Source organism: Doryrhamphus excisus, linkage group LG8 (assembly GCF_037039965.1).
Source record: "Doryrhamphus excisus strain RoL-2023G ecotype Guam linkage group LG8, RoL_Dexc_Guam_v1.1, whole genome shotgun sequence".
Lineage (NCBI taxonomy): Eukaryota > Metazoa > Chordata > Actinopteri > Syngnathiformes > Syngnathidae > Doryrhamphus > Doryrhamphus excisus.
In genome coordinates this window covers 19859424-19882441 of record NC_136364.1, presented here as the reverse complement: position 1 = coordinate 19882441, position 23018 = coordinate 19859424, and the positions used below count along the sequence as shown (strand labels likewise).

Below are 23018 nucleotides of genomic sequence, written 5' to 3'. Positions count from 1 at the left end.
ACAAACAAATATATATATATATAAAACACAACAAGGGTTCTAAAATATGAAATTGTTATATAAAATATGAACAATTCTCAAATAATTAACTTTATTCCAAATAAATATAATTATATTATAATCATATAAAATTATTATAAGCTTAAAGTGCTCTCTTTTGGGGGTTGTAATATGATTAATTCAATGCAACTATAAATCAAGTAACAAATAACATTATTTTTCTGTGTCTCCTTGTTACAATATATAATATAATCTGTATAATCTGCAATAACCATGCTATAGTCATTTATATCCACACTGTATCATAATCTACTCATTGCACTACTGTACATCTTACTGTTATATCTTGTCACATTCATACTGTGCATACTGTTTATAATCTGTATTATAATTATAATCTGTATAATCTGTAGCTCTATTCTATTTGTACATTTATTTACTAATAAGGTATTTATAAATTTGCACTTCTGGTTGGATGCTAACTGCATTTTGTTGCCCTGTACCAGTGACATGAGAAATAACAATAAAGTTTAATCTAATCTAATCTACAATAAACCTAACACAACAAATATGTACCTTTCATGTTCGGATACTTATTTTAATATATTTTAAATATCCAGTACACATATTAGAGAACCAGTAAATTCAACTACACTATTGATAACATGAAAGTTGACTAGTGTGTATAAGGGCGCCCTCTAGTGGCCATATTTATATATGTTGCCTTACACAGTTGATTGTAGTTCATGTTCTTTGTCTTCTTTTTTTTTTTTGTCAAAAGGCATTCTTGCTCGACGTTTGAAAGAAAATGTGGTCGTAAATTTTTACTCTTGAGTTTTGTGTGCGCAGGATGGAGGCAACCCCCACTTTTTTCTCCCCCCTCCCTCTCTCTCTCTCTTTCTCGCTCTCTCTCTAATGTACATAAGTTAAAGTTCCGGCCGGAGTTCGGATGTGTGTCTCCGCCTCAGTCATACCGGCTCTTTGGCGACAACCTCGGGCATGATGGTCGTGTCAGTGCGGAGCTGGCTCGCCAATGAGGGAGGAAAACACTTTGTCCTGGTAAGTGGACATTTTTCTACGTTTTCATGTCATTCCACTTCAGAAGTTACGTGGACGCTCTGACGAGGGACTATAAGTATGAAGTGTAGTACACAATGTGTAGTACACAATGTGAGTGTGATAACCGTTTTGTGTATGTGTGTGTAGATGCTGTGGTTGGGAGCTAACACCTGGCTGTTTGTCAAAACCTTCCTGCTGTACTCCACCGGACAGCAGTATCACTACCTCTACAAGATGCTTGGGGTACACACACACACAAACACACACAAACACACAATCTGACACTTGATCTCAGCACACTACATAATCTTAGATCAGGTAGCCTTTTATAAACAAAGGGTGTCCAAGATGCAGCCTGAGGGCTATTTGTGCCCTGCAGCTAATTTCTATTGTCCTGCACCGCATTGGAATAAACACAATTCCTATGACAGGAAAACAGGAAGTGACATAAGAGGTTCAGAGTTGAGTTACCGCAACAGTAGCATGTGTGTTTTTTTTTTTAATTAGGGCTGTCAAATGATTAAAATTTGGAATCAGATTAATCAAATTTTCCCAAATTAATTAATCATGACTCCGGTTTCCTCCCACATTCCAAAAACATGCTGTGTTAATTGGCGACTCCAAATTGTCCATAGGTATGAATGTGAGTGTGAATGGTTGTTTGTCTATATGTGCCCTGTGATTGGCTGGCCACCAGTCCAGGGTGTACCCCGCCTCTCGCCAAAAGACAGCTGGGATAGGCTCCAGCAACCCCCGCGACCCTCGTGAGGAAAAAGCGGTAGAAAATGAATGAATGAATAATTAATCATGATTAATCACCATGTCACACTGTCTGAAATATGCCCATTTTTACTGTATTTTCTTGAAAGAAAGATAAATGATAGGGCAGGATTACATACTGTATATTTGTATGTATTAACGGTGCCAAATTCACTGAAAATTTACCATTTTTTGTAATTTTTTTAATTTTTTTTTATTTTTTGAAAAAAAAATCAATTGAATCTATCTGAAAATCTATTTACCTAACACTGGTTTCTTTTATATTTGTAATATTGGAATCAGTCATTAACTGCATTACCATGAGCAATGACGAGTTGCGTTCAAAGACACCAGACCATTTAAGTTGAATTTGCATGTTCTTATGGAATTTTATGGGATTTCCGAGCATACTTAAATGTAAACAGAGAGTACTTCCTCATGAAGAGTTACAAAGAATATCACACTGTTGTTTTTCTTTGCATTTTTGTTTATTTAGACCACAGTTAGACGCATAATAAAAACGTTGTTTATAAACAATTTAGTGCCTCAATTTAACCGAACATGCATGATTTGAACACAGAACCACCTGACGATGAGGCAGCTGTGCTAACCACACAGTTTATAGGGTTTACTTCTGAATTTTTATACATGTTATTTCCCACCGTCAGCACTCTTACTGTCACATGACATGCTATTTTAGTTTAATTTACACGTAATGGTAATGGTTTTATTTCATTTGAACATGCATCAGATTACAATTGAGTGCATCCCATAATGAGTTCACAGTTCCACATGTCCAAAAGGAGTAGGAAGAAGCAAAGCTTATTAAATCCTACCCCTCCATCTGGTACTTTTACAATCAGTAACTGTTACATTTGTTCACTTCCTGCTTTCCATAATACAGTTTAAGGCAGGTCTCAAACACGCGGCCCGCGGGCCAAATTTGGCCCGCATGACACTAGTTTGAGGCCCCCGCCTTGATATGAAAGTTTAATGTTAGTGCGGCCCGCGCAAGTTTGATATGGATGCTGTATGGTATCATGTACCCAGAAAAAATTATTACGTTTGATTAATGTTCATGTTAAAGGTTAAATAACTGTTAATAGTTATCCTCCCTATCCGTGTGGAAGTGGTAAGTTTTTGGCTATTTAAGTTTAAAGGAAATAACTTGAAGGCTACCGTTTAGGTCGCTAGCTCTCTAGTTTGCGAGTTAGCATGTGTCTCAAGACGCTGCAGTTGCACAATATGTTGTAAATAAAAAGAGTATAAATGTGACTATAGTCGTGTTTTGTCATGTCTACACGGCTCTAATAATGCTTTGTTCATTTTAATCTGAAAAAAATAATTTGTCTACCCACCAACTATATGTGGTTTCTTAAGTTTTTATTATTTGACGTTTTATTATTATATTTATATTTATTTATTACTGATTGATTGATTTTCTTTATTCTTGATTTGTTTATTTATTTTTCATCTTATTTTGTGTAGAAAAATAAAAATTGAGATATTTGAGAACAGTGGAATGTTTTATCAGAGCTTTTATTGTAGAAAATCGAAACCAAAGCAAAGTTTATTAATTTTTCTGTTTTTAATAAATGTTGTTTTTTTGGAAAACCTGATGCGGCCCAGTGGTTTAAGGTGTTTTTTTTTTTTTTTTTTTTTTAATTTTGTAATTTTTTTGTCCCGTACCGAAGTACGAGGTGATATGACCATACAACATTATGACATTATGTTGCAGCCTGACCGCGAGAAGCATGTGTGTCCATATCTCATACACACACACACACAGAGGTAGGAATTTGACGCTTTGTGGCCCATGTGAGTGTTGCTGTAATTGTTGTCACAAGTTCATGACAATGTGTGTTTTCTTGGTGTCAAAATCACCACCGGCATTGTCAGCACACCATTGATTCCGCTCAAAACTGAAACGCTCAATACTTTACATTTCTTCCTCTTACTTGTTTTGTGACATAAAAACGGTAACTTCAAACTGGAATCCTTGTTGGATTATAAAAAGGCTGGAAAAATAAGATGTGGCAGCAAGCAGCATGTGTGAGCTATTCATGTGCAGCCTGACCGGCGAGAAGCATGGGGGAGCGGGGGGCAAGCGTGGGCACGCCGCTGGCTTTGACTGAATGCCTTGACACACGGCTTAGGTCTGTGTGTGTGTGTGTGTGTGTGTCCAAATTAGGTATTCACTTATCTCACTTTGAGGTTTAGCTTTAGTCTTTACGAGAAGGAGTTCTCAGACTACAGACTAAAACAAGGGTTCATCTTCACTTTTAATCCAAAGCAGGCCGGATTTCTGTACTTTTTGTACCAAATCAGCACCCTCGTCTGCTCCGTCTCTAATCTGTGCACCTGCGTGAGACTCGGTAAAATGTTTTGTTATCTGAGGGGTTCTAATCAGAAGAGACGGCACCAGCGGTGCGCTCAGAGGTTGCAAAGAACGGCTTTAAACGTACGGGAATGATTGGAAGCCGTGCCAACAGCCTGAATTACTGATTACACAGCTGACATCCCTCGCGTGCCACTTGAGGTAAACTGCAGTGCAGCCGCTCTGGTCAGGTGATCCACAAATAGGTGTTAAAGAAACTGATGGAAGATCGTGAACATCAAAAAGTGGATTATTCACTTATTCTGTTCAAGGTCACAAGGAAGCTGATGAGAGGTATGGTACGTTCCAGACTGCCAAAAACTAATGGTTGAGGTGGTTCATGTGTCAAGGAGATGTGGACAGAGGTACAGATATAAGAATCTATGGAAATGTAATGGTAATGGTAATGGTAATGGTAATGGTTTTAATTCATTTGAACATGCATCAGATTACAATTGAGTGCATCCCATAATCAGTTCACAGTTCCACATGTCCAAAAGGAGTAGGAAGAAGCAAAGCTTATTAAATCCTACCCATCCATCTGGTACTTTTACAATCAGTAACTGTTACATTTGTTCACTTCCTGCTTTCCTAATATAGTTTAAGATTTTAAATTTGTTAATTTGTAAATTTTTTTATTTTTAAATTTTTAAATTTTTAAATTTTTAAATTTTTAAATTTTTAAATTTTTAAATTTTTAAATTTTTAAATTTTTATTTTATTTTTATTATTTTATTTTATTTTTTTTATTTTTTTTATTTTTTTTATTTTTGAATTTTTGAATTTTTGAATTTTTAAATTTTTGAATTTTTAAATTTTTTTAATTTTTTTATTTTTTGTCACGTACCGAAGTACGAGGTCATGTGACCATCCAATGACATAATGGGTACCATAGTAAGTGTCAATATAGTGATATATATAGCACATCAAGACTCTTATTTTTAGCCTTATGCATTATTTTAGCTGTTTGAAGATGAACTATATCAGCAAGTTGAAGTATTTGTGATTTTAGAAATAAGGAGTTAGTATGTTCTCTGTAGGCGGCATTATGAATTATCCTTACTGACCTTTTTTTGCAGTACATTTAGTGAGTGACTATCATAGTTTCGGTCAGGGTGGCTTTAATGGAGCAATCCACCCCCACTATTTTAGTTGCATCACCCATCTGTCATCTAGTATGTATCAGGTAGTAGCCTGTCAACTAACCAACAGATGGACAAACACAAGCAGGACCACCCTGACTCATTGAAGCCCTAAACACAATTTCTTCTACTTCTGCAAACAGTATGGTATATTTTGATCTTTAATCAATTTAATTTAAGAACTAAATTTGAAACACGTATATGCTTGGACTACGTTAAAAAGCCATATCATTTCAGTATGTGGAAAATTAAAATTAAAATTAAAATTAAAATTAAAATTAAAATTAAAATTAAAATTAAAATTAAAATTAAAATTAAAATTAAAATTAAAATTAAAATTAAAATTAAAATTAAAATTAAAATTAAAATTAAAATTAAAATTATGTTAGAATAAAAAATTAAAAATTAACAAAAAATAACTTTAATGATATTAGGAAAGCAGGAAGTGAACAAATGTAACAGTTACTGATTGTAAAAGTACCAGATGGAGGGGTAGGATTTAATAAGCTTTGCTTCTTCCTACTCCTTTTGGACATATGGAACTGTGAACTGATTATGGGATGCACTCAATTGTAATCTGATGCATGTTCAAATGAAATAAAACCATTACCATTACAAATCATGAACTTGTAGCATGATGCTGAGCAAAACAGACATATAAAAAGTCAACATTTTATTAAAGAACATGAAAAAAATGATGCCTTAGACTTTAAACGCTCAGTCAGGGTAAAAATTCAGATCCAGTGGCGTCACCTGAGTTTTAGGAACCAGCATAACTGTGTGTTTTCTTCCAGCTCGGACTGTGCATCAGCAGAGCCTCTGCGTCTGTGCTCAATCTGAACTGCAGTTTGGTTCTGTTGCCGATGTGTCGCTCCCTTCTCACGTTTGTCAGAGGAACACACACGGTAGGAAGCTTTTATGCCTTTACATTTTGCTGCATAGATTTTCGTTTTCAAATGTGACATAAAAAGCTGTCTCTCGAGGATCCTATTGTGAACTGTGACATCACTAAAATGAATAATTATACTGTAATATGGACGTGGCATGTATAAGGCGTTATTGGAACCACGCATGAAGTGCTTAACACACACTATATTTTGCTTCATTAATACTACGATTGTCGACACAATACCGCTTTATAACACATCTCATACGTTGAAGAGTTTGGTTTTTACAATTTAGCGAAATTGTCGCTGTTATTTACAGAGTAGGCTGAACACATGTGGGTGCCCAAAGTGTGGCCCAAGGGCCATCTGTGGTAATAATTTGATATGTTGATGTTTTCTTCAGAAATGACCACAAAATAGCATGAAGACGTTGGTCCCACTGTTTAAATAAAGATCTGCTTAGTAAATAGAGTACAATTTAAATGTTGCCAGTTGTATAAACAAACACATAGCTTATTTCTTTTTGTCAAAGCAGTTCTAACAGTGACGAAAGTTGGACGCCCGCGTTTTAGCGTATGTTCACCTACATTGGATCGGTTTTAGCATCATCACAGCACAAAATGAATCCAAGTGGCAATCGGACACATGCGGTTTAGGCTAATCCCGGTACTTTTACTGTGTGTCATTCCCGCCAGGACACCTGGCTCTTAATCTGTAATTTAGTTCATTCCAAGTCTGTTTGATGAGGAGGAGGTCTATAGCGAACTAATCCAAGCATGTCTTTATGGACTCTGCTTTGTAACAGAAAAGGGTCTAACCCAGGGGTGGGCAAACTTTTTGACTCGCGGGCCGCATTGATATGACAAAATTTACAGAGGGGGGGGGCAGACTATATATTTTACACGTAACAGTCCACCTGGTATTATTGTATCTGTAAAATTGTCATGCAATCTGCTATTATTATTTATTATTTTATATTCATATTTAAATATTTGAAAAATAATAAAATATTACAATAATTACAATAAAATTTAAATAATAATTATTATATTATTATTATGTAAAATATGCAAATATAACAATAATATTATATATAATTAATATAATAATTAGCATTAATATAATAATTATAATAATAATATCATAATAACTATAACTATAATAATAGTTCTAATAATAATTATAATAATCTAATCATAATAATTATAATTATTATTATGTGCTTGTGTCCCTTTTTTCAGGAGCACTTTGTAAACAACAGACCATGTCAAAAAACGAAATTGATAAAACCATCAAAAGGTTGGCTCAGGCCATGATGCCAGGTTGTATGTTGAGTTTAAATGAAATACTTTGGAAAGATTGGGCGGGCCGTATTCAAACACTTGGCGGGCCGTAGTTTGCCCACCCCTGGTCTAACCCCACGAACAAAAAAATGTCTGTGTTCAGTAAAGCCAAACCCCGATTAATGAACTGTTTAATTCAGGGAGGCGTCAAAAAATATGTGTATATAGTACATATTTTGTGTACTGTTGCTCATTCTACCCCCACTTTATCAAGGTATCAAGCAGAAGAACACGGCGACTGCTGGACAAAAGCAAGACCTTCCACGTGGCCTGTGGGGTTGCTATCTGTATCTTCTCTGGTAAATGCAAAAAAAAACCACAAACACCAACAAAAAATGATGCCGATTATTTAGTGTGCATGTGCATTTGTGTGTGGATAACTGGATCCATGCTGGCTCAGCATTCCTGCAGTATCACAGGCATGTCCCTCCAGCTGCTGGGTGTGTGTTCTCAGTTTTCAGCATATGTGTGTGTGTGTGTGTGTGTGTGTGTTCCTATGTATACGCTCATCCCATGACATCACTGGAGCCCCTCGCAGCTTTGTTGGTTGACTAGATTTTTAAGTCCTGAAGTACCCTGATCCACCTGTGTTTTTGTAGTATCATGGTACACTTTGTTTAAAAAAAAAAAAAAAAGAGGACAAGCAACCCAATGCTGTGTGTTTCTTCTCCTCTGTGAACTCATAGAGAAAGACAAACAAAAGAGTTTTGCTTATTAAACTGGACTTTTAAGACTTCAATTGAAACTTTTGGAAATCCAGTACATCTACGCCAGTATTTTTATAGCGAGTGCGCATGCCACACAGCTAGAAGACCCGAGTTCGATTCCACCCTCTGAGTTTGCATCTTCTCCCCGATCATGCGCGGGTCCTCCCACATTACAAAAAACATGCTAGGTTAATTGGCGACTCCAAATTGTCCATAGGTATGAATGTGAGTGTGAATGGTTGTTTGTCTATATGTGCCCTGTGATTGGCTGGCCACCAGTCCAGGGTGTACCCCGCCTCTCGCCCGAAGACAGCTGGGATAGGCTCCAGCACCCCCGCAACCCCTGTGAGGATAAGCGGTAGAAAATGAATGAATGAATTATTATAAAAAAACTGGAGGTAGCAGAGATGTGGATTCTGAGGTTCACATTGGGAGTGACCAGGATGGATAGGATCAGGAAGGAGTACATCAGAGGGACATTACATGTTAGAGGCCTTGGAGATAAGGTCAGAGAGGCCAGACTGAGATGGTTCGGACATGTCCAGAGGAGAGATAGTGAATATATTGGTAGAAGGATGCTGCGTTTAGAGCTGCCAGGTAGGAGGCATAGAGGAAGACCAAAGAGGAGGTTTATGGATGTTGTAAGAAGTATTGTTTTTCCACAACCTAATTATTTAAACTTTCATTCATCATTTAGTTTTTTTCTTGCAATATTCATTCATTCATTCATTTTCAACCACTTACAACCAGCTGTCTTCGGGCGAGAGGCGGGGTTCACCCTGGACTGGTGGCCAGCCAATCACAGGGCACATATAGACAAACAACCATTCACACTCACATTCATACCTATGGACAATTTGGAGTCGACAATTAACTTAGCATGTTTTTGGAATGTGGGAGGAAACCGGAGTACCCGGAGAAAACCCACGCATGCACAGGGAGAACATGTAAACTCCACACAGAGATGGCCAAGTGTGGAATTGAACCCTGGTCTGAGGCCTGCGCACTATCCACTTCATTCATTTTCTACCGCTTTTTCCTCACGAGGGTCATGGGGGTTCTGGAGCCTATCCCAGCTGTCTTCAGGCGAGAGGCGGGGTACACCCTGGACTGGTGGCCAGCCAATCACAGGGCACATATAGACAAACAACCATTCACACTCACATTCATACCTATGGACAATTTGGAGTCGCTAATTAACCTAGCATGTTTTTGGAATGTGGGAGGAAACCGGAGTACCCGGAGAAAACCCACGCATGCACAGAGAGAACATATAAACTCCACACAGAGATGGCTGAGGGTGGAATTGAACCCTGGTCTGAGGCCTGCGCACTATCCACTTCATTCATTTTCTACTGATTTTTGCTCACGAGGGTTGTGGGGGTGCTGGAGCCTATCCCAGCTGTCTTCAGGCGAGAGGCGGGGTACACCCTGGACTGGTCGCCAGCCAATCACAGGGCACATATAGACAAACAACCATTCACACTCACATTCATACCTATGGACAATTTGGAGTCGCTAATTAACCTAGCATGTTTTTGGAATGTGGGAGGAAACCGGAGTACCCGGAGAAAACCCACGCATGCACGGGGAGAACATGCAAACTCCACACAGACATGCCTGAGGGTGGAATCGAACTCGGGTCTCCTAGCTGTGAGGCCTGCGCGCTAAGCACTCGTCTTGCAATATTACGATGTTATTCCCACAAAATTCACGACAGCTGTTTTCAGTCAGTTAATTTCAGTGAGTTAATCACTTAACTGATTTCCATGAAGAAAACATACAAATTTTGGTGCAGATTTCTGTTAATGCCTTAATGTATATTTAAAAACAAAGGACAATCATGTTGTATTCATTATGATATGATCTATAAATCTTCTGCCACCATTCCATATGCTTCATCAATTACACACACACATACGCATTTCCCTCAAGGCAAAGTTCTTGCATTCTAATAGAAGAATTCCTAAGTTGTGAGACAAAAGACAATGAGGAAGGAGGGGGGGGCTGTGAGTTAGGAGACATGGACTTAGGAAAGAAAGAGTGTGGGGTAGGAAAGGAGGGGGGGGGGGTCGTGGGAGTGGGAGAGGATGTGTGTGTGAGAAAAAGGACCCTTGTGTCTTATGATTACGCCCTCTTAATACCATCAGCTGTTGAGCGCTACGTGGTTAGCCGATGATGTCAGGGAGCATGCGTGTGTTTGTGATTGTGTACAAATGAGTCAGGAAGACGTTTCGCTGACTTTCCAGTCGACGCACAAAGGAGTGTGTGTTTGAGTGTCTGCTATCTTCAGATGTGTATCTTTGTGAAGTCCTGAGGTGCCTGCAAGATCCTTGTGTGCTGTTTGCATAACGCCGTGTCCTTCTTCTTCCTGTAGTTATTCACGTTTCTGCCCACCTGGTGAATGTCGTCAACTTCAGTGGGAGCTACTCGGAAGACTTCCCCGCTCTTAACTTTGCTCGCTACAAAGGAGAGGTGAGAAACCTCCTTATCCTTTGCACCGCTATTGATGCCAATATAAGACGACGATGAGGTTTGCGCATTTGGAAGTGAGCCCTAAAAGTAAAAGTTTGGGAACCAAATGCTCAGTTTGAAAAGGCGTGGTAAAACCGTGCCTTTGTGACATCACAGAGAGGCGGACTTCCTTATATGGTTCATAGTTTGGGAGCACTTTGAGCGTGTGAACAATCGCAGTGAAGTGGAATAAATTAAAACAGACTGTTTTGGAAGCTGGAATAGGTGCAGATTCTGGAAAATCTAAAAAGTTTTCGATGTGGGTTATTGTGTGTAGCTGCTCTATAGGAGCCCACAACTCAATACAAAGGGTCAAAAAATGTCAGACACATTTTTCTGCACAAAATAAGATGAAAAATAAATAAACAAATCAAGAATAAAGAAAATCCATCAATCAGTAATAAATAAATATAATAATAATAATAAAACGGCAAATAATAAAAACTTAAGAAACCACATATAGTTGGTGGGTAGACAAATTATTTTTTTCAGATTAAAATGAACAAAGCATTATTAGAGCCCTGTAGACATGACAAAACACGACTATAGTCGCATTTATACTTTTTTTTTATTTACAACATATTGCGCAACTGCAGGGTCTTGAGACAAATGCTAACTCGCAATCTAGACAGCTAGCGACCTAAACGTTAGCCTTCAAGTTATTTCCTTTAAACTTAAAAAGCCAAAAACTTACCACTTCCACACGGATAGGGAGGATAACTATTAACAGTTATTTAACCTTTAACATGAACATTAATCAAACGTAATAATTTTTTCTGGGTACATGATACCATACAGCATCCATATCAAACTTGCGCCGGCCGCACTAACATTAAACTTTTATATCAAGGCGGGGGTGGCCCGCGGGCCGCATGTTTGAGACCCCTGCTATACAGTATAAGACAACATTCACTTCGGTGTTAAAAATGCATTTCTTGTTGGTGAATGATATGATATTAATGTGATATTCATGTTTTATGTCTCCACAGGACCCAAAGCGAATCATTCTAACCACAGGTAAGACAGAAGACTATAAAACTCAGATTCACTTTACAGATGTCTGACTGGTTTTCTGATGTACTTTCAGTTCCAGGAGTCACCGGTGTTCTCTTGGTTCTCATCCTTTTCCTAATGTTCACTTCCTCCTCCTACTGCGTACGGTAAGTGCTCTTCACTCATAATCCCTCTTTTCGAAGTAGACCCAAAAAGTCGGAATAATTGAGACCCACGTTGCGTTGCGGTCAAGTCATGATTGATCTTAATGCATGTCTTATCTTTGTCTCCGAGCTCATGGCTCTGTCTCCACTTCCCGTCTTTGTTTTATTTTGCTTCGTTGGTGAGGAGTCACACCGTGTGCGAGCGCAAAAGAGAAATGGAAGATGAAGATGATAAGGAGAACATGCTTGCAGAGCATATCTCTGCTAAGTGTTCTACTCTTGGTGCTGTCATGACACAGGTCATAGTGGGTCACTCCCTGTGTGTGTGTGTGGTGTGTAAGTAAATGAAGAGCGGTCAAGAGGAATTTCCAGACTACTTAAGGCTGGAGGGCAATAGATAAGAGAGGTTGAGGGATTGATGCCACCCAACTATGTTGAATTATCCACATGAACATGACATTTAAGAAGACATTAGCACCACTGAAAATGGTAGTATATGCAAAAAATGGTAAACACACTAAACACCATACACATAGTGTACTCACTGTTTGTGCAGTTCTTATTGAATGCGACTGCTAAATAACCCGCCACGGGGCCAAAACAGCTGCGTGTGCCAGAAAAATAATACCATAGTGCCACAAAATAAGACATTTCAACTATAAATGTGCAATAAATAAAGTCATCCCTTGCCACGTCATGGTTCGGCAGCTACCATTTTTTTTGTGCAAAAAGCAAGAAGAGGTGATGATGCGAATGCACAATAGAAGAGATCATGTTTGGTGTGGTTTTAAGTCGTAAAAACAAACATGCATCTTTCCCATTGAATTCCAGGCTGCACGGCAACCAGGAAGTTAAAAGCCTGCACCAGTTTACCCAATGAAGGGAGATTTTACTGCAGTTCACAGTTCCACATGTCCAAAAGGAGTAGGAAGAAGCAAAGCTTATTAAATCCTACCCCTCCATCTGGTACTTTTACAATCAGTAACTGTTACATTTGTTCACTTCCTGCTTTCCTAATATAATTTAAAAATTTAAAAATTTTAACATTTTAACATTTTAACATTTTAACATTTTAACATTTTAACATTTTAACATTTTAACATTTTAACATTTTAACATTTTAACATTTTAACATTTTAACATTTAAACATTTAAACATTTTTACATTTTTACATTTTTACATTTTTACATTTTTACAATCAGTAACTGTTACATTTGTTCACTTCCTGCTTTCCATAATACAGTTTAAGGTATTTTTTTTTTATTTTTTATAATGCACTTCGTACCAAAGTACGAGGTGATATGACCATCCAATGCCATAATGTGTACCATAGTAAGTGTCAATATAGTGATATATATAGCACATCATGACTGGTTCAAGACTCTTCATCCTTGTATTTAGCAAACATCAACTGCTTGTATTGTTTCTTGAATTGGCTCATCGTTGTGCATTGTTTGAGGGTCTTACTCAATCCATTCCATAGTTTGATTCCACATACTGAAATGCTATGGCTTTTTAACGTAGTCCTAGCAAATGTACTTCTTCCCTGAGATCATATTTCTCCTCCCTAGAGAAGTATTGGATGACCAAAAATGGCCGCTACCGAGAGGGATGGCTTTTGAAAAAAATCAGGGATTGAATTAGTTCATGAATACAGTAAGAAAAAAAAATGCACATTTTTGCGAATTGTACATATTTTTACCCAAATTAAGCATTAAGCATACTGTAAAAATGGCTACATGTATTATAGTTAAAAATTAATTTGTATATTCATTGATAAATTATGATTTTTGAATTATCTACCAACAGCCATTATAATAACAACATTCATTCATTCATTCATTTTCTACCGCTTTTCCTCACGAGGGTCGTGGGGGGTGCTGGAGCCTATCCCAGTTGTCTTCGGGCTAGATGCGGGGTACACCCTGGACTGGTGGCCAGCCAATCACAGGGCACATATAGACAAACAACCATTCACACTCACATTCATACCTATGGACAATTTGGAGTCGCTAATTAACCTAGCATGTTTTTGGAATGTGGGAGGAAACCGGAGTTAATAACAACATAACAATCATAATAACATTCTGTAGAAATGTTGTTTTTGTTAAGGATTTTGGGTGTTTGGAGCCGATAAATAAGATTTACTTTATTTCCTGTCAGAAAACTTGCCTCAGTTTTTGATGGACGTTGGAAGGAATTAATGACAAAACTGAGGTTCCATTGTCTTGTTATACATTTTTACATTTTATTTTATGTATAATGATATGTTTATTCAGAAGATGTTTTTGGATAAATTCTGCTTGGGCACATACGTAATGTCTCACTATAAAGTGACTTCGCCACCTACTGGTGTGGAATGCATATTACAGTATTTTTAAACATTTTTGTGGAACCATTTCTCGTAGCTGTTGGGCCGTGCAGCCGACTGTGTAAATTCTATCGAAAAAAAAAAATCTTCTTAAGCTTAACTTAACTGTACATTAATATGGAGTTGAACAGCCAGTCTGTGTGTACGTGCATAGCACTAATTGCGCTGTTTATAAAAAAGTAAAGATGAAAGAACAAAGGTCAAAGCTTCTAAAGAAGATGAATAGAAAGAGGTGGCTCAAGAGTTTGCCAATGTTCATTGTGTGCCGTGTTTATGGGCCAGGGGGTCGTTGTGTGTAATGACCCCTCTAATATTGACCTCTGATGTCCTGCTTACTCAAGAGCTGTGAGCTGGGAGTCTGTGCGTCTGTTCATGAACAAACTCAACTCGCTTTCTTCTTTTGTTGCTTCCCCCCCCCCCCCACCCCCCCCCTCGTCTCTGTTTCTCATTCATCTTTTTTTTTTTTTCCATGCCGTTAAATCTTGTTTACAGCTGTCTGTAAATATTATCATTGTAATTGGTTCTCATTTTGATTATTTCAGAATATACAACTATGAGATTTTCTGGTATACACACAACCTCTTCATCGTCTTCTACATCATCCTCATGGTACACATGGTGGGGTAAGTGTCGGTTATGTCCACTGGTGGGTGATATGTTCTATTAGCAGTCAGCTTACAACTTTCTTTGGCCCCGTGGTGGCTTATTTTGCAGTCATACTTAATAAAAAGTAACTACGTCGACCTGTGATGACACTTTACGGACTCACACAAGCAAATGAATTAACGTGACTGAGTCATAGATTCTTTCTTTGGTGTTGGGTGTGCGATCCAAGATGGCTGAATAAACAAGCCCCGGAAAATTCAGTGTGCCAAATGATAAAACAGTTTGTGAGATGCAATTTTGAGCAATAATAATGACTGTGTACAAAAACAGAGGCCATATTTTAATAATAATAATAATACAATTTTATTTGTATAGCGCTTTTCAAAATACTCAGACACTTAACAGAAAAAATGGAGTTGAATAAAAGCAAGTAAACAGAGTAAAAATACATTAAAATACAACATTCATTCATTTATACCAGTGGTCTCAAACACGCGGCCCGTGGGCCAAATGTGGCCCGCAGGACACTACTTTGAGGCCCCCGCCTTGATATGAAAGTTTAATGTTAGTGCGGCCCGTGCAAGTTTTGATATGGATGCTGTATGGTATCATGTACCCAGAAAAAATTATTACATTTGATTATTGTTCATGTTAAAGGTTAAATAACTGTTAATAGTTATCCTCCCTATCCGTGTGGAAGTGGTAGGTTTTTGGCTATTTAAGTTGAAAGGAAATAACTTAAAGGCTACCGTTTAGGTCGCTAGCTCTCTAGTTTGCGAGTTAGCATGTGTCTCAAGACGCTGCAGTTGCGCAATATGTTGTAAATAAAAAGAGTATAAATGTGACTATAGTCGTGTTTTGTCATGTCTACAGGGCTCTAATAATGCTTTGTTCATTTTAATCTGAAAAAAATAATTTGTCTACCCACCAACTATATGTGGTTTGCCGTTTTATTATTATTATTATTATATTTATTACTGATTTATTCTTGATTTGTTTATTTATTTTGCATCTTATTTTGTGCAGAAAAATAAAAATTAAGATATTTGAGAACAGTGGAATGTTTTATCAGAGCTTTTATTGTAGAAAATCGGAACCAAAGCACTGAAAACCAATGTGTTCTTAAACCAAGGTTACACTTTTTCCAATGTTGCTGCTAACTACACAGCTTCTTACAATCTTATTGCCTTTCTCTTTTCTCATCTATCTCCATGTCCCAAAAAGAGGAGCACTAAAATATCAGACCAACATAGAGGCCCACCCCCCTGGCTGCTTACGAGCCAATCAGAGTAGCACTGAGCAACAAGGGGAGGAGCTGGAGCAACGTGAGGAAGAGGACCGACCATGCAGGGAGGAGGCTCAATTCCAGCCCCACTATCCCCAGGTGTTTGTTGCGGTGTATTTCTTGGAGGGAGTGGGTCCTGTTTATTAGAGCAGTGGGGCTGTTTGGTTGGGAGGGGTAGTCATCCTCTTTTTTTTTTTTTTTTTTTTTTTTTTACATCAAGGTCGGTTCTGTGCATGTACTTACCTCTGTGTGTGATTATGTGTTTGCACATGGTCGTTAAGCTACAAGGTGGTTCCATAAAATCCCTCTTAAAGCCATTTGTGCTCCGCAGGCTTGAGAGGAGCTGTGAGCAATTAGTCTGCAACAGGTACCTGCCAAAAAAGAGAATAGGGAACAGACGCATTGTTTCAGCATAGGTCATGTACACCTATTGGGCCTGGGTATTTGATTCAGATGTTTGTTTATTATTGTCATTTAATAAATATAGACAGCAACATAGCAGTCATCAGCTGTAATTATTATTTATACTTTTCTGATTAACAAAAATCAAGTATAAACAACACAGTGTTGAGTTCTAGTCCTGTCAAACTTTTGTATTGCCGCTTGTTGATAGGCAGAATCTATAGGGCAGACTCCTTTTTCACCGCAAAGAGCAATACTAGTCAATACAGAGAGCATATGCACAATGTTCGATTTCTGTGTCCGTTTGCATAGACATGGATCTGGGTGTCCGGTCCTTTGTGTTTCTACTGTGCGGAGCGTCTGTACCGCTACATCCGAAGCAGCGATCCCGTTACCATAGTGACTGTCATCAGGCACCCTTGTGATGTCATCGAATTGGGGATGTTGAAGAAGAACTTTAAGGCTCGTCCTGGGCAGGTAAGTGGATGCATATCATTAGTGTTCCACTCCCACATCATCAACATTTATTCATTTTCTACCAATTATCCTCACGAGGGTGCTGGAGCCTATCCCAGTTGTCTTCGGGCGAAAGTCAGGGTACACCCTGGACTGTTTGCCAGCCAATCACAGGGCACATATAGACAAACAACCATTCACACTCACATTCATACCTATGAACAATTTGGAGTCGCTAATTAACCTAGCATGTTTTTGGAATGTGGGAGGAAACCGGAGTACCCGGAGAAAACCCACGCATGCACGGGGAGAACATGCAAACTCCACACAAAGATGGCCGCGGGTGGAATCGAACTCTGGTCTCCTAGCTGTGTGCCCATATATGCGCTAACCACTCAACATCTAATATGTTTATTTTTTTGTTTCTAGTATATTGTTCTCAACTGTCCCAGTGTCTCTTCATTTGAGAATCATCCCTTCACACTAACGGCAGTAAGTGAGCACAACACATTACTACACATTCCCAACACACAATGTATTACGTGCACACATATAGTATCCTATGTTCTCACTCTGGTATGTCTTTTTTTTCTTTCTTGTCTCTTTCAACATTTTACCCAAGTCATTTGATTGACAGCTGGATATTACACCTCACATTGTTCATCTGAGATCTAAACACACACACACACACACACTGCATGCGCCGTGTGTTATGAAGCTTACGAGAGGAGGGTAAGGAATCACTCTGACAGAGAGCAGACAGACCCCTGAGGCCAGTAATGGCGTCTGCCAACAGGATAACTGTAACTGCGTATCCATGCTCTGCTTCTTCCGATTCCTTTCGGACACACTGAAGTATTTCAGCGCAAGTTCTGATAAGATTTTATGGCGCTTGTAAATATTTTAACATGATGTAATCTAAATGAACCGTTTGATGTACTATGTGTAATTCATCAGGTTAAGAAAAAAAAAACATGGCGCTAGTATGTAATATCTTTGCAGGTGTTATTTATTTGGGTTTATATGTGTTTTAATGCATCCCATCCACTGTGTGTGTGTGTGTGTGTCCTTTGTGACTCACTCTCTGCTTATTAACTCTGTAGTGTCCCACAGAGAGCAAGGAAACTTTTGGCATCCATCTCCGGGTTGTGGGAGACTGGACTGGTGAGTGACACACACACACACATACATACACACATACACAGGGCTTTGACTTTAAAGTTTGCATTATCTTCATTTTTTGTGTGTTCAATCATACAATGGATGTTCTTTTCACATACATTACGTATAAGGGAGGCTGTTTCCTTTAGGAGACTGTGACAAATGTAAACGTGTGTTGTGGTTTCCACGTGCAAGTGCACACTTGCTTTGAGAACACAAGACGGGAAGTCAGCTTGTTTGTGTTGGCCCTTGAATCAGACATGATAACATGTTCAAACATAAAACAAAAACATAGAATTAGAATGTGTAAATGTGCTTACTATATACCTCTTTAGGAAAGCATTGCAGTATTTTTTTTAATGTGGCACATTTTAATAAAAATAATTGTTTCACCATCATCCTCCTTAGAGCGTTTCACGCAGCTGTTATTTCCTGACTTGAGGACAGACTTGGACATCCTCCCGGTGGTGCATCAGAGGAGATACCCCAAGTATGTGGCGGGGAAGGGGGGATGCGGCTGACATGATTTCTCATGAAAGCTTAGAATCACAGAGGGGTGAGAGGTTTTGACCTCTTCACCTTTGACCATATGCTCTTCCTGCTCCGAGTATGTGGGAGACAAAGATAGAAAGGCCTGCAGGGAGTGAGATTTTGTGACAGTCTAATGTCTTGTATGGCTTAAAGGTGTGAAATACTGCCTCCTGGTGGTCAGGGTAGGTAAGGAACCCTACAGCTATTGTTCATGAATGTTCCTTGGACCGTCTCGTTGTTGTCAAACCTTAGATGGACAAGTAGGAGGGAAAAAGTTCCATCTTACGACCACACAAGAATTAGACGGACAAGAATATGATTCTGTCCAATGCAGTCGATTCCACTAAAACCTGCATTTTTATGAATAAATGGGTTCTTCCTCCGTTTTAGTATTAGGCGGAATGTTACTGTCAAGCACACTAATAAATAGAACCCTTTATTTAACCGTGAAACAGCATTTGGAGTTACAGTACAGAATTCACATGGATGTAATTCTCATTTTCGCCAGCAGGGCGCGCATTCAGGTGTCATGGACAATGATGGCGCCGCCATTGAACTTTCCAATCCGTGAACACTTCCAGACGCTAAGGGCATGCAGTAGTTTTTCTGACGCCAATTAGTGTACAGACTGTTGATAAAAGAACACGTAGGTTCCAGTATTTAATCTCAAAGGATATTTCCTCAAGAATGTGTATTATTGAAAGTCGCTCTTAGTCGAGTGAAAACTTCGGTGAGTTAACTTGTATTAGCCTCCTAGCTTAGCAAGCTAGTCGACGGCCGATTTGCTAGCTATAGTGTTTGATTATATGTATTGCTAGACTTTTGTAATGATAGAAATATAAACACACATATTGGATGATGTTAAGAAATACATTTCTTTTAACCGAGAAACTAACTGCTTTGTTGTTTTATGTGTTTATGCGTTATGTGAGCGTCTATGAGGATGCGTACTTAACCCAGAACCGGAAGTAAAATAATTTCCGTGTTTATATTTGTACTTTCTACACTTCCATGTCCAGGCTTTATGTGGACGGTCCATTTGGAAGTCCATCAGAGGAAGTGTTCAACTACGATGTCAGCCTTTGTGTCGCCGGTGGAATAGGAGTGACGCCATTTGCCTGTGTCCTGCATGCTCTGCTGTGAGTGCTTTGAATTGTACAGTACATCACATACAATGATGGAGACTTGATTTCAACTGTCATTTAAATGGTCCCTCCTGTCATATGGGTGGACTCAGTGACGACTGGAAGGGGTTTAGGTTGAAGAGGTTGTATTTCGTGTGGGTCTGCAGGGAGCTTCAGTCCCTCTACTGGTTTGCTGAGCTGCTTTGTGCCGTACATCATAAGGTTGGTTGACACTCTGTTACACTTTGAATGTTTTGTCAAATATCAACACTGTGATAGCTGTTTGTGTTTGTAATGCCTCTTACATCCACTCCTGGTCAAATTCAAATTCATAAGACCAGGGGAACATGCAGGATGCGCCAAAAGAGTGACATTATTCCTCTGGGAGAAGGCATTGTCAGCATTCTCCTATTGAAGTCCAGTTCCAGTTAAATTTTGTTAACTTGTCTCTCCATTATCCTAATTGTGTCTAGATGTTTTTGCATTGTAGGTGATTGGGGACCTCTTGATGTAAATGACTTTGTCTATAGATGTCAGGTTTTAAAGGAAAAAATTCCATTTAAATGTTAGAGATTGGTTCTGTGAGTGACAAAAAGCATATGTTATTCATAAATAAGAGTAAAATATATGTGCAGATTGACATTAAAATACAAAACATACAAAAATTGAGGACTTGCACTGTTGGTATTGTAGGAGAAAGACAATTAGACGTTGTTTTGGCACCACCTTGTGGATGGTGGCGGCTGTGCAAAAATAAATGAAACGCTCAAGGCTAATTTGGCTATTTGTTCTGAAATGTGGCAGCAGCTCAATTGAACAAGATTATTTTCTCTCTTTTAGTTATGGCATGAGAACAGACCTGACTACTTTAACTTGAAGCTTTACGTCACTCGGACAGACAACCTTCAGGTAGGTGGCAAGCACTTGATTTCCCCCGCCTCTTCCTCTTACTTCCTTCCTCCTGGCTCTGGCTGTCTCGCTCTTTGTCCCGCCCCCACGCCACCTTCCCCCTCCCTCTGTCCCTCACTCGCTCTTCTTCCTTGCTCGCTCACTCTAGTTTTCCCTATCCCTCTCTTGCTAGCTCTCCATATGTTAATATCTATGAATGCATCATAGTGCCATGGGCATACAGCAAGTCTGTTTTGACACCTATATATGCTCTATTGTCAGCATAGGTTTTCAGCTCTCCTCGTTAGTATAGTGGTGAGTATCCCCGCCTGTCACGCGGGAGACCGGGGTTCGATTCCCCGACGGGGAGAATGTTTTTCAAATTTTATGCAACATAACTTCTAGAAGTCAGTTGTTGGTTTATTGAGCTGCAGCATACATTCTGCAAAAACATAATAAAAAATATATTTCACCAGTAGGGGGCGGTGCATTTCGTACTACTATCACATGCCACTACTACCACTGTCATATCACAATCATACAAACCATCAATAACATACAGAAGGTACCGCCGGGGGGCCACCTCAGGCATCTGGAAGATGATCACATCCAACCTTTTTGTCATGTTTTCCCCCACTGTGATCTTCCTTTCAAGTGTATATCTGAGGAGAAGTACCGGCCACTTGCATCAAGGCTTTTGGTCGGTCGACCCAGGTGGAAGATACTTTTAGATGACATTGGAAGGACTAACAGGCAGTGAGTATGATGCATTATCATTCTGTCCAAACAATTCATAGGTCACTGACACGCTGTGTGTGTGGCTTTTCAGTAAGCGAGTGGGTGTTTTTTGCTGTGGACCTAAAGGCATCTCCAGGACGCTGCACAGACTGTGTAACTCTGCACACTTCCATGGAACCACTTTTGAATTTAACAAGGAATCTTTCAGCTGATTGCAGCAAGGAAAGCCTGCATTTATTCACGTGTTGGACAATGGACTGATGTCATTGGGATTACATGGCTAGATGAAATATAGCCAGTGTTTGCGACTCTAAAAGAGACTATTTACGGACTACTTGTTATTCCTGGTGAGAGGATGTCACAACAGGACAATGATCCAGTACACAGCGGTGGGCTGTGGAGGTTCACCAGAAAGAGTGAATTCCACTGGATACCACTTAATTGAAGATGCTCTTCTTTTTGGAAGCTACCATTGGATTTTTGCTCTTCTCTTTTCATTATTGACATTTATTCCTCAACACCAGTATCAATTTTGGGATATTTGGGAGTTAATCTCTTGGTGTTGACTTTTTTGACAAGAAGAATAATAATCTTTCATCCTGCTTTTACTTTTTACATGCATATCCACACTGTTTATGTCATACCGTATGTTGGACAATACAGAAGGAAACTGAACCGTACCAAACACATTACATATGAGTTGTATGAATTATTTATTTTGTTGAACTGTATTTTGTATCAGTTGATTTACAGTCTTCTGAAAAGAGAGCACTGAATTTCATTTTGGTGGCAATAGCCTCATTTCTTGAAACAAAAAATCCTACATAAAATTACGAAAAATATAAATTTGACAGTTGTTTTTGCACTTGACTTTCATGAGCTGAGTTCAAAGATCTAACTTCAAAGATATTTTCTATTTGTCCAAAAGGTCTGTTTCTGTCAAATACAGTATTGTTACAATGCTGTCTAAGTCTGCGTTAGTGAGCACGGGCAACAATGTATGGCCACTTTAAAATGTGCAGTTTTACTGTATTAGGGGTGTCCAGGTTGGTCAGATAACCAGTCTGACTGCCGGTCAAACTCGAGGCCCATATGTGGCCTGCAGTGATGGTCATATATGGGCAAACAAAGTGTTGAGTTCCTATTTTTGTTGAATGCAATTATGGTATGTGTTCATACCTCTTTACAAACAGAAGGACCACAGGCAACATAAGTTGGATTGGATCAGATTTTAATGCAGCAACTCAGGCACATGAGTTAGTGAATGATCACATGCATTACTATGATCCTTTAGCACCAGTGCTACCACCAAGTGTTGGAGCTTCGGTCAGTATAATAAATTATATTATTAATTATACATTGTATGATGAATGAGTGTCTGTATTCATCATCCAAGGTGATCTATCTCACTTATTTATGTAACTGTATCAGAAAGTCTATGGAGCTTTATGAAAGACATTTGGCCGTGTAGATATGTATGTGTCGTACAGTAACATATTTGTTGTGCATT

The 23018-nt window shown here is 38.8% G+C and overlaps 1 protein-coding gene and 1 non-coding gene across 2 annotated transcripts; both read left to right on the top strand.

The window, feature by feature from the left end:
• The first annotated feature begins 718 nt into the window (after positions 1-718).
• On the top strand, positions 719-23002 carry nox4 (NADPH oxidase 4). The gene is made up of 18 exons (XM_078792979.1): positions 719-1059; positions 1207-1302; positions 6132-6242; positions 7782-7866; positions 10652-10749; positions 11778-11805; positions 11876-11948; positions 14860-14940; positions 16148-16307; positions 16923-17087; positions 17496-17558; positions 18170-18230; positions 18636-18717; positions 19778-19897; positions 19996-20104; positions 20723-20791; positions 21426-21526; positions 21600-23002. The coding sequence occupies exons 1-18, from the start codon at positions 1000-1002 to the stop codon at positions 21718-21720; spliced, it is 1683 nt and encodes a 560-aa protein (XP_078649105.1). The 5' UTR covers positions 719-999; the 3' UTR covers positions 21721-23002.
• trnad-guc (transfer RNA aspartic acid (anticodon GUC)) lies at positions 21069-21140 on the top strand. Its single transcript has one exon. It is a non-coding gene; the product is annotated as a tRNA-Asp (tRNA).
• Positions 23003-23018: the final 16 nt, after the last annotated feature.

What these genes read in the sequence shown, in the direction of transcription:
- nox4 (XM_078792979.1), top strand. Translation starts at nt 1,000, where the DNA reads ATGATGGTCGTGTCAGTGCGGAGCTGGCTCGCCAATGAGGGAGGAAAA. An exon ending in CTCATGGTACACATGGTGGG is followed by an intron (nt 14,941 to 16,147) that starts GTAAGTGTCGGT and finishes TGTCCCAAAAAG; the next exon opens with AGGAGCACTAAAATATCAGA. An exon ending in CATCAGAGGAGATACCCCAA is followed by an intron (nt 18,718 to 19,777) that starts GTATGTGGCGGG and finishes TTCCATGTCCAG; the next exon opens with GCTTTATGTGGACGGTCCAT.